The 17,101-nt window shown below is 51.3% G+C and overlaps 1 protein-coding gene, 1 long non-coding RNA gene and 1 pseudogene across 2 annotated transcripts; 2 read left to right on the forward strand and 1 right to left on the reverse strand.

The window, feature by feature from the left end:
• Positions 1–432: 432 nt before the first annotated feature.
• On the reverse strand, positions 433–14,164 carry ADCK2 (aarF domain containing kinase 2). The gene is made up of 8 exons (XM_008150527.3): positions 12,429–14,164; positions 11,434–11,580; positions 8,664–8,792; positions 7,562–7,657; positions 3,762–4,013; positions 2,844–2,972; positions 1,958–2,011; positions 433–870 (listed from the first exon to the last, which is right to left on the reverse strand). Exons 1-8 carry the CDS (start codon positions 13,344–13,346, stop codon positions 682–684), a joined length of 1,914 nt encoding a protein of 637 aa, XP_008148749.2. The 5' UTR covers positions 13,347–14,164; the 3' UTR covers positions 433–681.
• LOC114234808 (small nucleolar RNA SNORA48) lies at positions 5,261–5,405 on the forward strand (annotated as a pseudogene).
• Positions 13,989–16,589, forward strand: LOC129151386 (uncharacterized). Its single transcript, XR_008558078.1, has 3 exons — positions 13,989–14,038; positions 14,908–14,957; positions 16,092–16,589. It is a non-coding gene; the product is annotated as an uncharacterized LOC129151386 (long non-coding RNA).
• Positions 16,590–17,101: the final 512 nt, after the last annotated feature.

A 17,101-nucleotide genomic window follows, 5' to 3' on the forward strand; every position in this document is an offset into this window, starting at 1 on the left:
CACAATCTGAATACTAATATGCAAGCACAGGAGAACTTTAAGAAGAGGGTAGAGCTGATTCTGCTCCTGTCCCTAAGGTATCAGCCACGTTAATTGTTGCTTTTCCTTTTCCCCGTTGTAATAAAATTTAGCAAGAAGTTAGCAAAAATATTTAAAAGTATAAAGAAGATCATTTGAAATACAGTGAAATTTGCCCTAGTGTACATTGCACCTCCAGATATTTGCTAGTGATGGTGTCACCTGCATAAAATATATAAATAAATTATATATGTATGTGTACATAAATATATTCAACTTTTTACCAATAAGGGTACATTAAAAAATTGGAAGCCATGGATCTACAAGATATTATGACATTTTCTAACTTAATTATCAGAGACCAGGAAGACTCACCTGATGAGGGATTACAGAAGGTTAAGAAGAGAGAACAAGAAGAAAACAAAATAACTTGAGTTTATTCATCCTTCTCCACAGAACCTTTTCCCTGAAATAGTCTCCCACCAGGCCCAGCTCCCACAACTGATTAGATAGGAACCTTCCCTCCCTTTACTTCCCCAAGTAACACAAAGCTATTTAAACAGATGCTTAAACCAAATCAGAGAGAAAAGCAATGCATGCCCTCCACACATCCCAATTTGTAAGTGTTCTCACTGCCCCAGGAGAGGCTGTTGGGAGGAGCCTTCAGTTCCGAGAGGAGGGCCCCCTGCACGCCTGCGGCATGCCACTGCCAGTCGGGGGAGACACTGCCCCTTTCAGCAGGAAGGGCTTGGCTGCCTCCAGGATGTCCAGTTTGGGGTCCAGTGAGCGGCCAAGCCCCTCGAGCACCATGATGGCAAACACAATGGAGGCGAAGTTGCTCTCAAGCTTTACCTGAAAGAGAAAATAAGTGGGTTCTTCACAAAGCCCATTGATATATAGAGTTCTGGATAACCATGTAGCTGTCGGCTCTCGGCCTCCTATACCCGTCCATGTGACTTTTACTGTCTACCTAACCCTCTTTTCCCTTCCCCATCATTTTACCCACCATCTCATCTACTCACCCAACCTCCCGTCTACTAGTATTACTAAGAAAAAATCTGGGGGATGTGGTATGTACTTTTCTAGATATGTGTGTGTGTGTGTGTGTGTGTGTGTGTGTGTGTGTTCATGACTTAAAAATAATAAAATTAGTATCTCAGTGATATACCAGAAACTGTAAATCTAAATAAGGATCATTCTTCTGACCAGCCACCTTTCTGACTCTTAATTCTATGTTATAATCCTTGCCAAATGCAGTATTTCACTATCAGATTGCAGAACCTCAAGAGAAACATTGGGAAAGGCCATCTTCAGACTAGAATCTTCCCTGCCCTGCCCTCAACTCCTTAGAGAGACCCTTGGCTGACAGCTTTACTTTGAAGAATAACCCAAGACCACACTCCATCACAAGGAGACAGACAAAGGCCAAGGTGGAGAACTGTGAGGCCATGTCCCTCCAGTGAACAGGGGCAGGAGGCAGAGGCCACAACAGCCGTGCTGGGGTCTCTGAACACACCAGGTCAAGAGGCACCTCCTCTTGGGCCGGCCCAGCCTCAGGATTTTCCCCTGCTCAGGAAAGAGCTGTATAAGTAGGACTTAGATTAGTACCACGCATCCCTCATGTGCACCGCTTTCATTAGACTGTGTTTACACCTGTGAATCCGTTTTTCTACAGCTCAGTATCACAGATACTTGGACAGCTTGACCTTACAGAGACACAGACCAACACTGTGACAAGGAAGAACCTGCTGTACCTAGTTAGTACACAGAAGCAGCACTCTTCATGCTAATGAAGTGGAACAAAAAAATGTTTTTAAAAAACGAGATCTCATATAAGAGGAGTACTTCTCACGACCCTATGGCCACCCATCAGCTTCCCCAGAGACCTCCCCACCTGCCTGGCCGGAGCAGAGAGGCTCAGCTCTGCCAGGGGCCTCACCTTGTGAGTCATCAGTAACTTAAAGACATTCGAGAGAAGGCTGGAAACTTGGAGCTGGAAAAGAGAATACAACTGACTGCAGAGAGTGCAGACCCCCCACACACACCCCAATTACTTCGCTCCCAGGCCCCTGTCCCGTCCTCCCCCAACACCCCGTCCCTCCCATCTCACATACACACACACACACACACACACACACACACACACACACACCAGTGAGTGGAAAGAGCCTGTCTAACTCCAGAAGGACTGCACATGCCCAACTCTCATCTCGAGTATGAGGAGCCTGAGTTCAAAGGCTCCTTCCAGGAAGAGGCCTGGAGGCCGGCTCACCCAGTGTGTCCCCGCCAGCACACACACCACATCTGAATAAGGAGGATCAGCAGCGCTTGGGTGCCAGCTGCTGCTCGTTCTGAGCTCTGACTCAATTCTGCTAGTGTAGCCATGAACTTGAAAAAACACTCAGTTTTGCTAGAACTGAGTGTAAAATACAAATTGAACTCAAGTCTAAATAAAGGATGTGAACATTGGGTATGTCTTCTGGCCACTCAGAGATCATCATCCCTCCCTTCAAGCTCAGCTGAGCTCGAGATACAGAAGAAGCGGCGGAACAGCTACACCCCAGACAGGCCAGGGTGCGACACGATGTATATGTCATGCCCCAGAAGGCACCCTGGGAACCTGGTCAAGGAGCCATTCTTGAGAATCAGAGATTCCAGTGGGCCTCCTCACACCTGGGAGATGTGGGCAGATGTTCTTTATCTGCCTTAAAACTCAAACCCCCTCCAGACTTCTCCCCATTAAAAGATCTCCCTTCAATTTGGGGTTTGTTCTGGCCAAGGGCAAGGGCAGTACTCAGGCCCCTGCCCCTCTGTGGCCTGCTCACCTTTTCCAGGGTGATAGTGTTCTTCCTGGCCTGCGTTACTAGTGTGGCCATCTCAGCCTTGAATCGCTCCACGTCCTTGCACTCACTGGCCCGAGCATGATGCAGGATGAGCTCAGCCACTCTTTGGCCCTGGAAGATACAAAAGAAAAGAAACTTGGTAGAGCTGGGAGGGCACAAAATTAGATGATCTGCCCACACTCCTTCCTATCCTAGTTGTTTCCACCTAGTTCTTCTATCTTGCCTTTGGCCACTGCTGACCAACCAGCCTAGCCTCAGAGCCACCAGGACCTGTCACCGGGCTGGACCAGCCACAATGTCCTCATGGGCTCCCTCCCTGCCCCAGCGGAATTCCCTCCTCAGCCTCTGTACTGCAGCCTTCTCACTCCTCCTCTGCCCAGGACACTCCTCCGCCCAGGACACCCTCTGACCAAAGCCTCCATGGTCTCCCCAAACACCCACCTACCCTGGTAGTCACTGCCAGTGCCTTTCACGTCCCTCCTCAGGCTGTGACCTTCTTCGTCCACCCAAGCCTGAGCAGGGGAACATGCCCCACCCCACCTGCCACCGTGTCCCAGGCTCAAGCCTCTGCCCCCTCAGAAGCCTCCTAAGCAGGAGCTAGCCTTCCTAGTGCCCACTGTACGCTTGTTGAAGAAGGAAGAGAAACTACCATACAAACTACCACGACTATATGGCAGCATTTGGGAAGGAGGCATTTCTTCCCATCCCAAACCATGAGCCGCTTGGAACTGGCCTCAGTCACGGGCACCAGCACCTTCTGACTAAAGCCCAGTGATGTTTCTGTTAGGAGCACCTGTGGCAAACACGGCATTTACAAGAAGAACGAAGGCTGAAGAGCCCTAAAGTTCTCAAGAGCTTCAAGGATTTGGGCCCAACTCCCACGGGCCCAGTGGGTCTCACCTGCCCCATTGCTACGGCCATGAAAACTGCGTGGAAGTTCCTCAGATCAGCAGCCCGCAGCTCAGCCACAATACCAGCATCCAGGAGCACCAGGCGCAGTGGGCACCGGGCAGGCGTCATGGACACCACCAGTGTGTCACAAACATCCACCTGCTGCAGCGGGGCCTCTTGGCTCTGGGAAAGGCCATCGGCACCCTGGACCAGGATGTTCCCAGGGTGAAGGTCGGCATGGACAAAGTTGTCCACAAATATCTGGAAAGAGATCAGCACTATTCAAGGCTAAATCAACCCTCACCACCCCATCACCACCAGGAAAAAGCTTCCAGGGTGATGGTATGTTCCCAGTGATCCATGGCAGGGAAGTGTACATTTGATAAATTAATTCATTGTCTGATGACATCAGTTCAGAATTTGTACAGGGACAGGACCGGTTTGTGGACGAAAAGGGCCATATGCTGACCTGACAAGCTCAGGGGAGGCCTGCATGGCAGTCTTGCAAACTCAGAGACCTAACTAAAGTAACCACAAAGGATGGTCTGAAATTAAACTTTAACTAAAAGCAGTTATGGGTGGGCAGTTACGTCCTAGGCCCTTATCTTCACTGACAAGGTCAACCTTTACCTTAACTAAGCCAATCTGTCTTTTTGCATCTATAACATACCCTTGAAATGTCTGGTAGCTTGTAACTTCCCTTTTTCTGGACCCCCTGGGGCAAAACCAAATGTGTTTGGCGCCAGGACAGATACCACAAATTCCTGCATTATCATGTTAATTGTTCCTGCACCCACCTAAGTATGTGTCTATCATTTTACTTTTTATCCAATCCCAGGGGTTTCCCCACTTTGCTTTCTCCCGCCTCTCTAGTCTGTCACCAGTGGATTTCATGTAACCCACCTACATCTCTTTCCTTTGATTGCAATGTATAAATACAGAAGTAACCCGCCATTCTCCAGAGCATTATCTCAATTCGATGAGGTTCTGCTTCCTGGCATATGTCCACAGTTTGGCTCAAATAAACTCATAAAAATTCTTTACAGGTTTCAATGTGTTTTTTTTTTAACATTAACAAGTTGATGTTTTCAAGAGAAAAGTTATTGTCAAAGTCAAGAGCATTAAAAAATATAGGAAACATGAAAGGTTGCAGGTTCAATCCCTGGTGGGAGTGGGTACAGAAGGCAACCAGTCAATGTTTCTCTCATACATCAATGTTTCTCCCCCCCGCCCCCCACTTTCTCTTCGTTCCTCCCTCCCCACTCTATAAAATCAGTAAAAGAAAAATAAGGCCCTAGCTGGTTTGGCTCAGTGGATAGAGTGTTGGCCTGTGGACTGAAGGGTCCTGGGTCCGATTCCAGTCAAGGGCACATGCCCAGGTTTCAGGCTTGAGCCCCACTAGGGGGCGTGGAGGAGGCAACCGATCAATGTTGATGTTTCTACCTCTCTCTCCCTCTCCCTTCCTCTCTGAAATCAATAAAAAAATATTTTTACAAAAATAATAATAAACCCCCTGGCAATGGGCAAGGAGACATCTGATTGGTGATGTTGCTCTTATATCAATCAGGGGCAAAGCAGATGTACAGTCCTTAGTTCATCCTAGCTTGATGCCTGTGTCGGTGGCCAGAGCTATTTCATGCCTGAGGCACATAAAAAAATAATATAATAATAATAATAATAATAAATAAAATCAGTAAAAACAAAACAAAACAACAACAACATATCCTTGGGTGAGGATTAAAAAAATAAAATTATCTACTCATTGTTGAAAGATTCTCCCCAAACCTCTCTGTTCTTAAAATTCATGGAACTTCCACCTAGCCAGTTTGGCTCAGTTGATAGAGCATTGGCATGCAGGCCAAAGGGTCACAGTTTGATTCAAGCCAAGGTCAAGGGCTTGTACTAGTAACTTGGTTGCAGGCTCCTCCTTGGCCGACCCCTGGGTCGGCTACTGCAGGAGGCAACCAATAGATGTGTTTCTCTTACATCAATGTTTCTCTCTGTCTTTCCCTTTCTCTTTCACTCTCCCTAAAAATCAAAGGAAAAATATCCTCGGGTGAGGATTAACAAACAAAAAAATTTTTTTTTCATGTAACTTCCTTTCTTTCAAATATTTCATAACTCAGACTTCCCTCCATTACTCCATTTGTCCACACAGTGACATGTAACAGCAATACTAACAACCACCTACTGGCAGAGAACCAAGTAGACAAGGAGAAATGGCTTTGAAACTACTAAGCAGGAAAGAAAGCCCCAGGGACTATGATAAGACAGAAAGTCAGGTGTGACTTTGGGGAACAAAAATCTGCCTCTCATGAAAAAGAGAAACCACTCAGTGGTCAGAGAAACCACTAGCAATCCTATAGGGGAAAAGGGAGAACCCCAGTGCAGAGGCACAGAGCAGCTGCTTCGGAGAGGCTCTCAGCAGACTCCTCCTGGCCCAGCAGAGCCCCTCCTCCTGGATGCAGGCCACAGTGACCCTCCTAGTCCAGACCCTGGCTTTACTCGACATAGGGAGGCTGCTACCCAGTGGAAATCCTGGGACCTTGACCTAAGCCTGGCATCTTGCTGTCAGCTCATCCCCTCAGGGCCTATACCCCTGTCCTTGACCCCAGGAGCTGGAAGCCCCATAATCTCCCTACTCCTGGGCACTGCTTACTGCTGCTTCTAGCCTGGCTACTCCCCAATACTCCCTCCCCTCTACCCACAATGCCCCTTGGAGCCTCTGTCAACTGAGCTTCCACTGCACTAAGTGGAAACCTGGCTCTCTACGACAACCTCTCTTCTTCAGGAGCCCCTTGGGTGGGGGCTGCTGACCTGAGGCTGAAGGTGGAGTCAGGACTCCCAGCCCTGAGCCCTCTCGGCAGGAGCGCTTAAGCTTCAACTATGCTGTCAGCTTGCACCCACTACCATCCTGCTCGCCTCAGCCCCAGAGCTCCATCTCAGTCATATCAGTTCTTTCCTCCTGCTCTCGGACCACGTACCTGGTTCCTTCTTATCCCAACTCTGCACCCTCTAGACCTGGGCACTCGTCCTGCCTATCTAGCCTAGACCCTGCCATCCATTCCACAAACACTGTGCCAACCACCAGGAAGACCTCAGACCCTCAACAAGTATCTGTATCTTCCTTCTTTGCAATGCTGGGTTGCCACAAGCACTACTAATGTTGCTGATAATTAACATTGCTTAGGGTTCACTATGTCCTTTTCTGAGTGTCAACTCATGTAATCATTGTCAGGCCGTCCCCTCATAGGTGACACCTAGGCTTCCCCTCACATGCCAGCTGATCTGAAGCCACTTCCTGAATAAATCCCTGGGCTAGGTCAGGCCCCTCTGAAATGGCCCTTTGGTGCCTGTACCTACCCTGTATATAATTTACTTATTCATGGACAGTCTTCCCACTAAACGATAGTTCTGTGAACATTGTAATCCTGTCTCTTTTGCTCACTACTGTAAAGCCAGCACTGTCTAACACATAGCAAATGCTCAATACATACTTGCTGAATGAATGAAGGAAGTAGCATGTAATATACGATGTTGTCTTAGGCTGTTTGTAGGCAACTAGGACTGGGCCTGGGTCTTGTTCCCCACCCTTCCCACAGCACCTTGCACGGAGACAGAGCGCAAGCCACTGAGAAAGTGCTTAACAGAGAGCTGTAGAATGAATGGTAGGCTCAGCTGTGTTTAGAGCAGACTCTACACTGGCCTTGCCTTCCACGCAGGGTAGCTGAGCAGTGTCCCCACCATTTAGCACATGCAATTGGGCCACATGCTGGGCCCGAGCACCCTCTCCCAGCCCATGAGCTCACCATCTTCAGGAGCATGTTGATCCCCAGCCGAGCAATCTTCCTCTTCAAGTCCACGGGAATCCCTGCCTGCTGGTAACTGGACACGGGCACGCTCTCCTTTAAGAAGATCAGGGAGGGAACATCTTTACCCTGGACAGCTCTGCTCCTCATCCCCACGGCACACATGCTGTTGCCTTCCCATCGATTAGGAAGTGACCTGAAGAGTTTTTCCTTTCTTAGAGCCGCTATGAGTCTGTTACCCATGGGCTGATTTTAACCTATTTACATTTCCCTTCCATAATACTTCTCAAAGGAAAACAAGTCCCATAGATTTATTAGAGAGGAAACCCATTGACTCTGCCACCCACAGGTAAGCATGTCGCAATGTGGTGGGAAGAGACAGGAACAGGCCCCAGAGAGCTAGTTTCTGGTCAAGAACCAGCCAATAGAGACATGAATGAATTCTGTGACCTTGAGCAAGAAAACAGGGGCAAAGGGGGAAAAGAGAAGAAAGGGGAGCTAGTAAGTAATCATTTCATATAGGTTAGTTACTTAAGTGTCAGAGCAGCCCACTGAGATGGATTTTGTTATCCCTAATTAATAAATAAAAGAACTAAAGTCCAGAGAGGTTAAGTAACTTGCTCAAGACCACACAGCTAGTAGCTTTGGGAGGTGGCATTACTTCCCTGCACCTCATATTACCATCTTTACAAAGGAGGCTGGAGCAGGAGACAGCTAAGGCCACAGCGACATGACACAAACACTTGTTGAGCACTTTCTCTGTGCAGACTCTAGCTGAGGGCATTTTGCATTGTGTGTCACTGACTCCTGGGAGAACCCCATGAGGCAGGAAGAGTGGCCTGCTGTCATATATGAAGAAACTGAAGTCATTCAACAAATAAAGTGGCAGAGCAGATTTTCAAATCCAGAAAGTCGGAGGCCACACCCTGGTTCTCAGCCACCTCACTATGCTACTGCCCACCTAGGATCACATCCGAAGTCCTTGCACATGTAATCACATGCTCTCTCGCGGCTTTTGTCTTTGCAGACTAAAACCACCAAGTGAAGCAGAGACAGTCCAGCTGTGAGGGAAAGGCACAGCCAGGTAAGTTCTGATTCTTACTTCATATGTTTCCACCAAAACATCCCTGGTGACAAAGGGATGCAGCGGGGTGGGGAATCTGACAGACTTCATGTTCAGGAAGTTGCACTGGAAGTGCTCGAGATTCCGAGCTTCGTAGCGCAGGTCAATCTACAGGGAAGTGAAGAGAAAAGATGAAGGGGTAGTCCGGGCACAGGGATAGCAACATCTGAACTGCCAAAGAGCTAGCAAGTCACAGAGTCACCTGCTTCTCCTGCACAGACAGCTCCCCAGGAGACATGGGAGGAGGCATTCTGTGACTAAAGGCCTCCCTCCAAATCCCCAACCTCCTCCTGAACTCCTCTAAGCTACAGACAGCTGACACCATTGCATTACCTGGGCTTCCCTGCTTCTCCGCTCTTCCTGCCCTGCTCACCCCCTTCACACCAGCCAATGGACCCCTTCCCCATCTCCCAGGGGTTCAGCTTTGTGGCCTCTCCACACCACTGCCACCCACGCCAACACTAGCCCCCGCCCCCAGCCAACACTCTAACCACTGAGCACACTGGCCAGGACTCCAACTCTTTCCCTTGATTAAGGCTCACTTCCACCCACTGCACTGACACTGCTCTCCCCAACTCACCAAGCGTTTTGCTTGCCAGAGTCAAAGGCGCAGTCCCATTTTTATCCTAATTAACTCTAAGACCTCATTTTTCCTAAACCAGTTTTCACTATCCCAGCTTCCACCCCTGCCTCTCAACTGCCCTATCTGGGTCTGGGCTCCCGGTCATTCCTCCTCAGATGCCCCAGAGATGCTGGTATCTCTCAGCTCCTGACCTTCACCAGCTTTTGCTCTTCCTCTCCATCCCCTCACATCCTCAGCTAGTACCTCTTTTTTTTTTTCTTTTTTTTTTTTTACAGAGAGGAAGAGAGAGGGATAGAGAGTTAGAAACGTCAATGAGAGAGAAACATCGATCAGCTGCCTCTTGCACACCCCCTACTGGGGATGTGCCCGCAACCAAGGCACATGCCCTTGACTGGAATCGAACCTGGGACCCTTGAGTCCGCAGGCCGACGCTCTATCCACTGAACCAAACCGGTTTCGGCCAGCTAGTACCTCTTGATGACAGAACCTTGACCTCCATCCAGTCCCCCTCTACCAGTCTCTGGACTTATATTCAAGTCCATCTGGACATTACCCTGTGGAAGTCCACAGGGACCTTTGAACTCAGTGTCTATACAGAATTTACTTGCATACACACCCACATGTACCCAGTCACCTGAAAGTCACTGCAGATTACTCCTTCTCTTACCCTCTACTCCCATCAGTGCTCAGTGCCATCAACTCTGCAGCCCTAACCACTCTCGGATCTATTTTCCCTTTTCACCCACTGCCACCCTCAAGGTAACTCACAAGAAGTCACCTGAACAGAGGCATCTGAGTTGGGCTTCCTGACCCCTCATCTTCCCTCCCTAGAAGATGACCCTCTCCATCTGCTGGTGTCCCCTACTACATGCAGAACAAAGTCTAAATTCTTTAGGATTACATCCAAGGCGGGTCATGGGTTGGCCCCTACTTCTCTCTTCAGGTCCATCCCTGTGCCCCCCCCTTCCTCTACTGCCCAAAACTCTAGTTTCACCCAATCTGTTTGGTGCTAAACACCCCAGCCTGCTGATTTACCCCTATCCTTTGCCTTCCTTATTCCCTCTGATTGGAATGTCTTCCCCCCATTTGGTCCAACTGTAAATACCACTCACCTTTCAAGATCCAACTTGAGCCAAGGGAGCCTTGATCCTCAAGATGGAATGACCACCTCCTCTCTTGAGCCCCAACTGAACCCAACTGAACTTGTGGAGACTCCTACAGTGGAGACTCCTACTGTAACTCTGATCAAACTCTATTTGCAAGTATTTATATGTCAGCCCCTTCTGCCTACAATATATTCCTAGGGACAGGAAAAGCTCACTTGTTTTCTTAGTTCATCAGCTTCTCATTATATCCAAGGACCTAAATGAAGACTTGGCACCTTGCTTCTGAAAGTCTGCCAATTTCTGCCCTACCAACAGGGAGCCAGGGCAGATGCCTACTTGGAGACTTAATGGCCCCCAAAGTGTATTTACCAAGTCTGGCTACTTAAACAGGTGTCCCAAGGTCCTGAACAGGGAGGAGGTCCTTGTCTACTCAAAAGCCCTGGAAACAACGCAAAACAAGGCACTGTGACTTAACCTAATTCTTCTTATCACCCTAGAGTTCAGCCATTGATTGTGGCACTTAGAGATAACGTTGTATATTCCACCAGGATGATTTCACTTTCCTCCCAGGCACTAAGGAAGACTATGTTTCCCAAGCACCCTTGCAGGGCCTGTGTGATTAAAGCTGACCATTAGACTAGGTAGAAGTGATGTTCATCACTTCCAGGCCTGGCCACAAGATCTCTCACATGGTCCTCCATGGTTTTTTTCCCCAATTCCACAATGAACCTACATGACACATGTTGTAGGTGGCAGTGCCAAACTTGGGAGGAAATTGGGTCCCTGAATAACTGTGGTGTAGAGTTTCCTCTCTCTCTCCTTCAGTTCTTCTGCATAGAATTTTGATATAAGCAATAACCTTGTTGCATTAAGCTACTAAGATTTGGGTGTTCTTTGTTATATCAACTAGTGTTACCTACCCTGACTAACATACCATACTAGACGTGACCTACTGGGAAATTACTCATTCATCCAGCATTTACTAAACTCCTACTAAACAGCTGCTAATGGCAAGAACTCTCTTAGATGCTATTTATAACCAAGGGAAGGGGAAATTTACCTGTTGGACCATGAGCTTCTCAAATTCCTCCACTATCTCAGGCAAGCTAAGCCACTTGATTCCTGGCAAAAGTGCAAGGGCTTGGCTGCCCATCTTCATCAGCAGCAGGTCCATTCTCACCTGAGAGAGCAGGCCAGGGTGCAATACCTGCCAGAAAGAGGAACAGTGAGACAGAGGAGGGATCAGGAAGGCATGTTCATTTAGCCAGGGCTGGGTCGTACCATCAAAGGAGAACCAGCTGGCTTCTCATCAGAGCAAAGAGGAAGTAGTCCCAACACCTAGGATGCTCCTGCCTCCCTCACTCCCGTGTGCCTTCCCTGAGGAGATGCTGAAGGCAGCTCCTCTGCACTGCACTTAGCTTTCCTGGGAAGAATAGGCGGGCATTTTCTTCCTAAATATATTAAGTTTAGCTCAGTGGCTCCCAAAAAGTGCAAAAAAGTCACCACAGGGTGCTTGGTGAAAATGTGGGAGAGTTTTTCCCAAGGAGGTAAAAGAGATCATCGGGATACCTGCTACTTGTGTCTGCCAGATCCCCTGGGTAGTGCTGAATGGGAGTGGAAAAGTGTGGAGACAAGAAATAATGGAGCCCAGGCAGGGAAGGCAGAAAATGAAGCGAGAAGAAAGCCACTTCTGTAAAAATGAACACTGCCATCTTGGACTCGTCACAGCATGTCCAGCCTAGTCTGTCTCCAATGTATCCTGACCCCAGAGTAGTAGATCAGCTAGATGGTGGTTTCTCCACCCACAGAGGCAGCAAACTCCAAACCCACTTATTTTCCTTTTATGAGACTATCACACCATTACCTCTCCCTCAAGCCAAGAAACAAAACAGTTTGCACATCATACACACTCAGATAATAGCCAAGCTAATAGAAGTCAGTGGAAGGCAATGTGGCGTAATTGGCAAAAGAGGGGGTCCTGATCTAGGACAGCTCCATGGGGTTAGTGAGATTTTAGAGATGGGAGGGGCCCTCTGAAGACATCAGAGCACTTACTTTCACTGCCACTGGGATGAGGTGATGTGGTTCAGGTAGGTGGGCAGGTGCCAAAGCCTGAGACACCACTGCGTCTGATCCAACCAGGTCAGCTGTAGGGAGAAGCAGCCTTTCTAGAAATGACTGGTCAGCAAGACTTCGTTGAGATCTCCACTCCTTCTCCAGGTGTCCAAAGAGCTCTCTCAGCCCCTCAGGTGCCCCAGCTTCTGAACAAGGCTGCAGCCTGGAGGCCTGGGCAAGTCTCTGGATGCTGTCGTTCTCCAGGAAGACAGGATTGGCATGTGCTTTGTACACTTGGGCCACGCAGCCTGAACCCACAGGTTCCTGCTTCTCAAAGCACAGGACCTTCCCCCAGTCCTCCCCAAAGGCCTGCTGCAGGATGTGCTCCGTGTGAATCCAAGGGTGTGGGGTCACCCGGACGTGCAGCTTGGAGAACTGGGCACAGAAAGCCTCTGAAAAAAGGTCTCGCCGGGTGCTGGCCCACTGGCCCAGTTTGATATACGTTGGGCCTGAGGTCTCGGTGGCTTTCAGAAGCAGGTGGAGCCAGAGGCTGGAGATGCTGGGAGCCAGGTAGGTGAGAGGGTAGAGTAGAAGGAGGGGGAAGAATTTCACCAAGAGAGCCCCAGCCCGGAGCCCAATCCGGAGGTATAGGAGGAGGCAGCCTAGCCGCCCCTCGTGGGGGACTCTTTCCAGGGGCCCATTTTCAGCCAGTTCAACCCAGCTGGCCCTCCGCTGACACAAGGGCTCAGGGGCCCCGTCCCCACAGACTGAGACGAATTTGGGCAAAGTGCCAAGCAGAAGCCAACATAGTCTGGAATTCCGTCTAGAGGGTCTTAAAAGACTGAATTCCTTTCTGAGCTCAAAACCCCTTAGGTGTGACAAGCAGACCCTGACAGGGAAGCGCCAGGGAGTCACCATCCTCTCCCAGAGTTCCACGCAGAGGCTGCCTGCCCTCAACTTAAAGGGCACCTACCTATGTTCACCAGGCTGACATGAGTCAGGACCACAGCTGAGCATTCCACCTAAATGTGGGGCAGCTGCCAGATCCCACGAAGCTCAAGTGCAGTCTAAACCCAGCCCTGCTCCTAATCCGGCCGGTGCAGGCGCATCTGCCCCACCTGGCTGCACGCCCTGCTCCCTCCCTCCGAGTACCTGCCCTTGGCCCAAGGCCTGAGGCTGCTGGGGGCCTACGCTCGAGACGGGCTGCGCCTACGGGGCTTTCAGAACTCGGCCCGCATAGAACCGGAGGGGCCGGGCCAGACACAAAGCCAGGCCCAGGGCGGGACGCGACCCGCGCAAGGTGGCCGCGAAGGGGAAGACAGAGCCGGCGGCCCCAGCCACCCTGCGAGCCGGGGCCCGCACGAGATCGCCCGCGTGGCCCGGCACCCGCCCGGAGCTGGAATGCGGAGGGGCTGGATGGGGGTGGAGTCGGGTCCGGGTGGACGGGGCAGCCGAGGGTCGAAGCTCAGAGGCCGTAGGGGGTCGCGGCGCCAAGGGCGGGATCGGAGCGCCGAGAGCGGACAGGGGATGCGGAAGACCGAGGATCCTGCGCCGAGAGCCGGGAGGTGGTGCGGAGGGCCGGGGATCGGAGCGCCGAGAGTGGGGAGAAGGTGCGGAAGGCCGGGGATTGGGCGCCGAGAGCCGGGAGGGAGTGCGGGAGGCCGGGGATCGGGGTGCCGAGTGCCGGGAGGGAGTGCGGGAGGCCGGAGATCCGGCGCCGAGAGCCGGGAGGGAGTGCGGGAGGCCGGAGATCCGGCGCCGAGAGCCGGGAGGGAGTGCGGGAGGCCGGAGATCCGGCGCCGAGTGCCGGGAGATGGTGCGGAAGGCCGGGGATTGGGCGCCGAGAGCCGGGAGGGAGTGCGGGAGGCCGGAGATCCGGCGCCGAGAGCCGGGAGGGAGTGCGGGAGGCCGGGGATCGGGGCGCCGAGAGCCGGGAGGGAGTGCGGGAGGCCGGAGATCCGGCGCCGAGTGCCGGGAGATGGTGCGGAAGGCCGGGGATTGGGCGCCGAGAGCCGGGAGGGAGTGCGGGAGGCCGGGGATTGGGCGCCGAGAGCCGGGAGGGAGTGCGGGAGGCCAGGGATCGGGGCGCCGAGAGCCGGGAGGGAGTGCGGGAGGCCGGGGATCGGGGCGCCGAGAGCCGGGAGGGAGTGCGGGAGGCCGGGGATCGGGGCGCCGAGAGCCGGGAGGGAGTGCGGGAGGCCGGGGATCGGGGCGCCGAGAGCCGGGAGGGAGTGCTGGAGGCCGGGGATCGGGCGTGGAGGGCGGGCGACCCGGCTCAGAGGCCGCGCGGCCCGCGTTTTCCGGGAGCGCCCCGCCCGCCCGCGCTGGCACGGCCCCTTAAAGCGGACGCGGTACGGACCGGGGCGGAGGCCCACGTTGCCCTCAGGTCCTGGGTCCCCGGTAGAGCACAAAAGGCAAACGCGCGCTCCACGCCCCCTCCCCCCTTTCCACTGACATCTTTGTAACTCTCCCTACAAAGCGTGGGAACCCTGAAGTAGGCCTTGAATTGCAAGCCGGTTGTCAACACAGGTAAGTTTTCAGTGGGGGGAAGGGGGGCCGAGGCTGCATCAGTTTGGGCAATGTGTTTGGACCTTGGGGAATGGCTTCCGCTTAAAAGTGGGGCAGCTGCCAGATCCCACGAAGCTCATGTGCCGTCTAAACCCAGCCCTGTTCCTAGTGCGGCCGGTGCTGGGCCGCACCACCCCTGAGGCCGCGCAGCGCTGCCCGGCCTTAGCCGCAGGAGGGGACGGCGCATCTGTCCCACCTGGCTCCACGCCCTGCTTGGAGAACTGGGCACAGAAAGCTGTAGGGAGAGCTACAAAGATGTCAGTGGAAAGGGCGGGGCGGGGGGCGGGGCGGGGAGCCAGGTGGGCAGATTAGTCATTCAACTAATACTATTGAGCCCAATAAGTATTTCTTAAGCTGAATCTAAGGTTTATTAAGGCTCAGTAGAATGTATTGAGGTAGATACCCTGCTGAGCTAGGGAGTGGAGACACACATTCTGCCCTTACACACTGATGACTTATGAGGGATACCACACAGGGGAACACAATGTGCAGTTTCAAAGTGTGGCAAGAGCCCTGAAAGAATGGGGAGAACCAATAGGATGTGGCTACTTGGGAGGTGGGAGGTGGGAAGGTGTTCAGACACAAAGGAAAAAGCCCTAAAGCCCCAAAATAGGAAGGAGTTAGGGTGTTAGGGTTTGTGTGTGTGTGTTTTGGGAGGGGAAGTTGTTTGTTTTAACGTTGAAGAACCAAAGGAAGGTCAGATGGTTCTAGAGAGCAAGGGGGAGAGAAACAGTTTGGAAATAAGCCAACACAGCCAGGCTGGCCAGAGGCCCTCTGTTCTGTGGGGGTTATGAAGCTGCCTGCCCTGGATACCACGGCCACATGCCATCCTTTATCTGCATGGGAGGGAGAGGCTTCCACGAAGAGTGCCCAGGGTGATCTGTGGGCCTCACGCGTGGAAGGAGCCCCGGGGAGAGAAAAAGAGACACAGTCCATGCCCAGGTGTGGTTTCCCCTACTGGAAGTGTGACTGCCACTCTGCAGCCCCAAGGGGTGCCCAGAAGTGTAGGGACCTGGGCTGCTGATACAGACAGGAATGAGAAGTGGCTTGGGGCTACTCCTGTGTTGTTAATAATCCATTTCCCGTGTCCACAAGATGCTGCAGACCTCTTTGCAGTTCACAAGACAGAAGTCATCCCTACCACCTGGTTTCAAGTATGACCAGCCTTTCATTATCCTCTTCCCAACCGCCTACTGGTTTATTTACCCACTCCATTCCAACGGTGTGTGGGATATGCTTGTATACCTGTGATTCACCAAAGGGCTTATTGAGGACTTCATGTGAGACCAGAGGCCCTGGGTTCTAGCCTGCTAATTTGGAGGTAATGATGTGACCCTGGGCAAGTCTCTGGGCCTCTGTTTCTCCTTAAGCTAATGGGGGAAGTGAGTCTGACTAAAGCTGTACAGGTCCTCTAGATTTACATTTATGATTCTGGTAATTAACATATTCAACAGTAATTAAGAGCAGAATTTTGGAACTAAATAAACCTGGTTTTAGCCTCCCTCTGTGTAATCTGTATAACCTTGGGGACAAGTTACCTAACCTCTCGGAGCCTCCAACCACAAACTATGATGTGTTTTGCACCCTGCGTCAATAAATGTTAGCCTATATTATTTGTCTTATCTAGATAAATAAAAGTAGTTTTGTTTCTCTTCCTACTTCATATGACAGACATATTTTCACAGATTTGGAGGATACATTGCGGAAGGTCTGACTTAAAATAAGAGCATCCTGGGGCTGAAAGTGGGATGGAAGGAGTCACTAGGGGAAAAAGAGGGGACATCTGTAATATTTTCAACAATGAAGGTACATTAAAAAAAATAGAATCAGAGCATCCTAGAAATTCACCTGAAGCGGTGGCTCTCCGCTTTAGCACCCACAAGAATAACCTGAGAGCTGTCACATACCCAGTATCTGATTCTCTAAGTCTGGAGTGGGGCCCAGAATTTGCATTTCTAACAATTTCCTACATGCTTCTGCTGCTTCTGGTCCTAAGAACAAAGTTTGAGAACCATTGACCTGGTGGTGGTGGAGGTAGTGTTGGTGATGGTAGTGATGGTGGTGATGATAACCGTGGTGGTGGAGGTGCAGCAGCACCTCAAAAA

Source organism: Eptesicus fuscus, chromosome 14 (assembly GCF_027574615.1).
Source record: "Eptesicus fuscus isolate TK198812 chromosome 14, DD_ASM_mEF_20220401, whole genome shotgun sequence".
NCBI classification, from domain to species: Eukaryota; Metazoa; Chordata; class Mammalia; order Chiroptera; family Vespertilionidae; genus Eptesicus; species Eptesicus fuscus.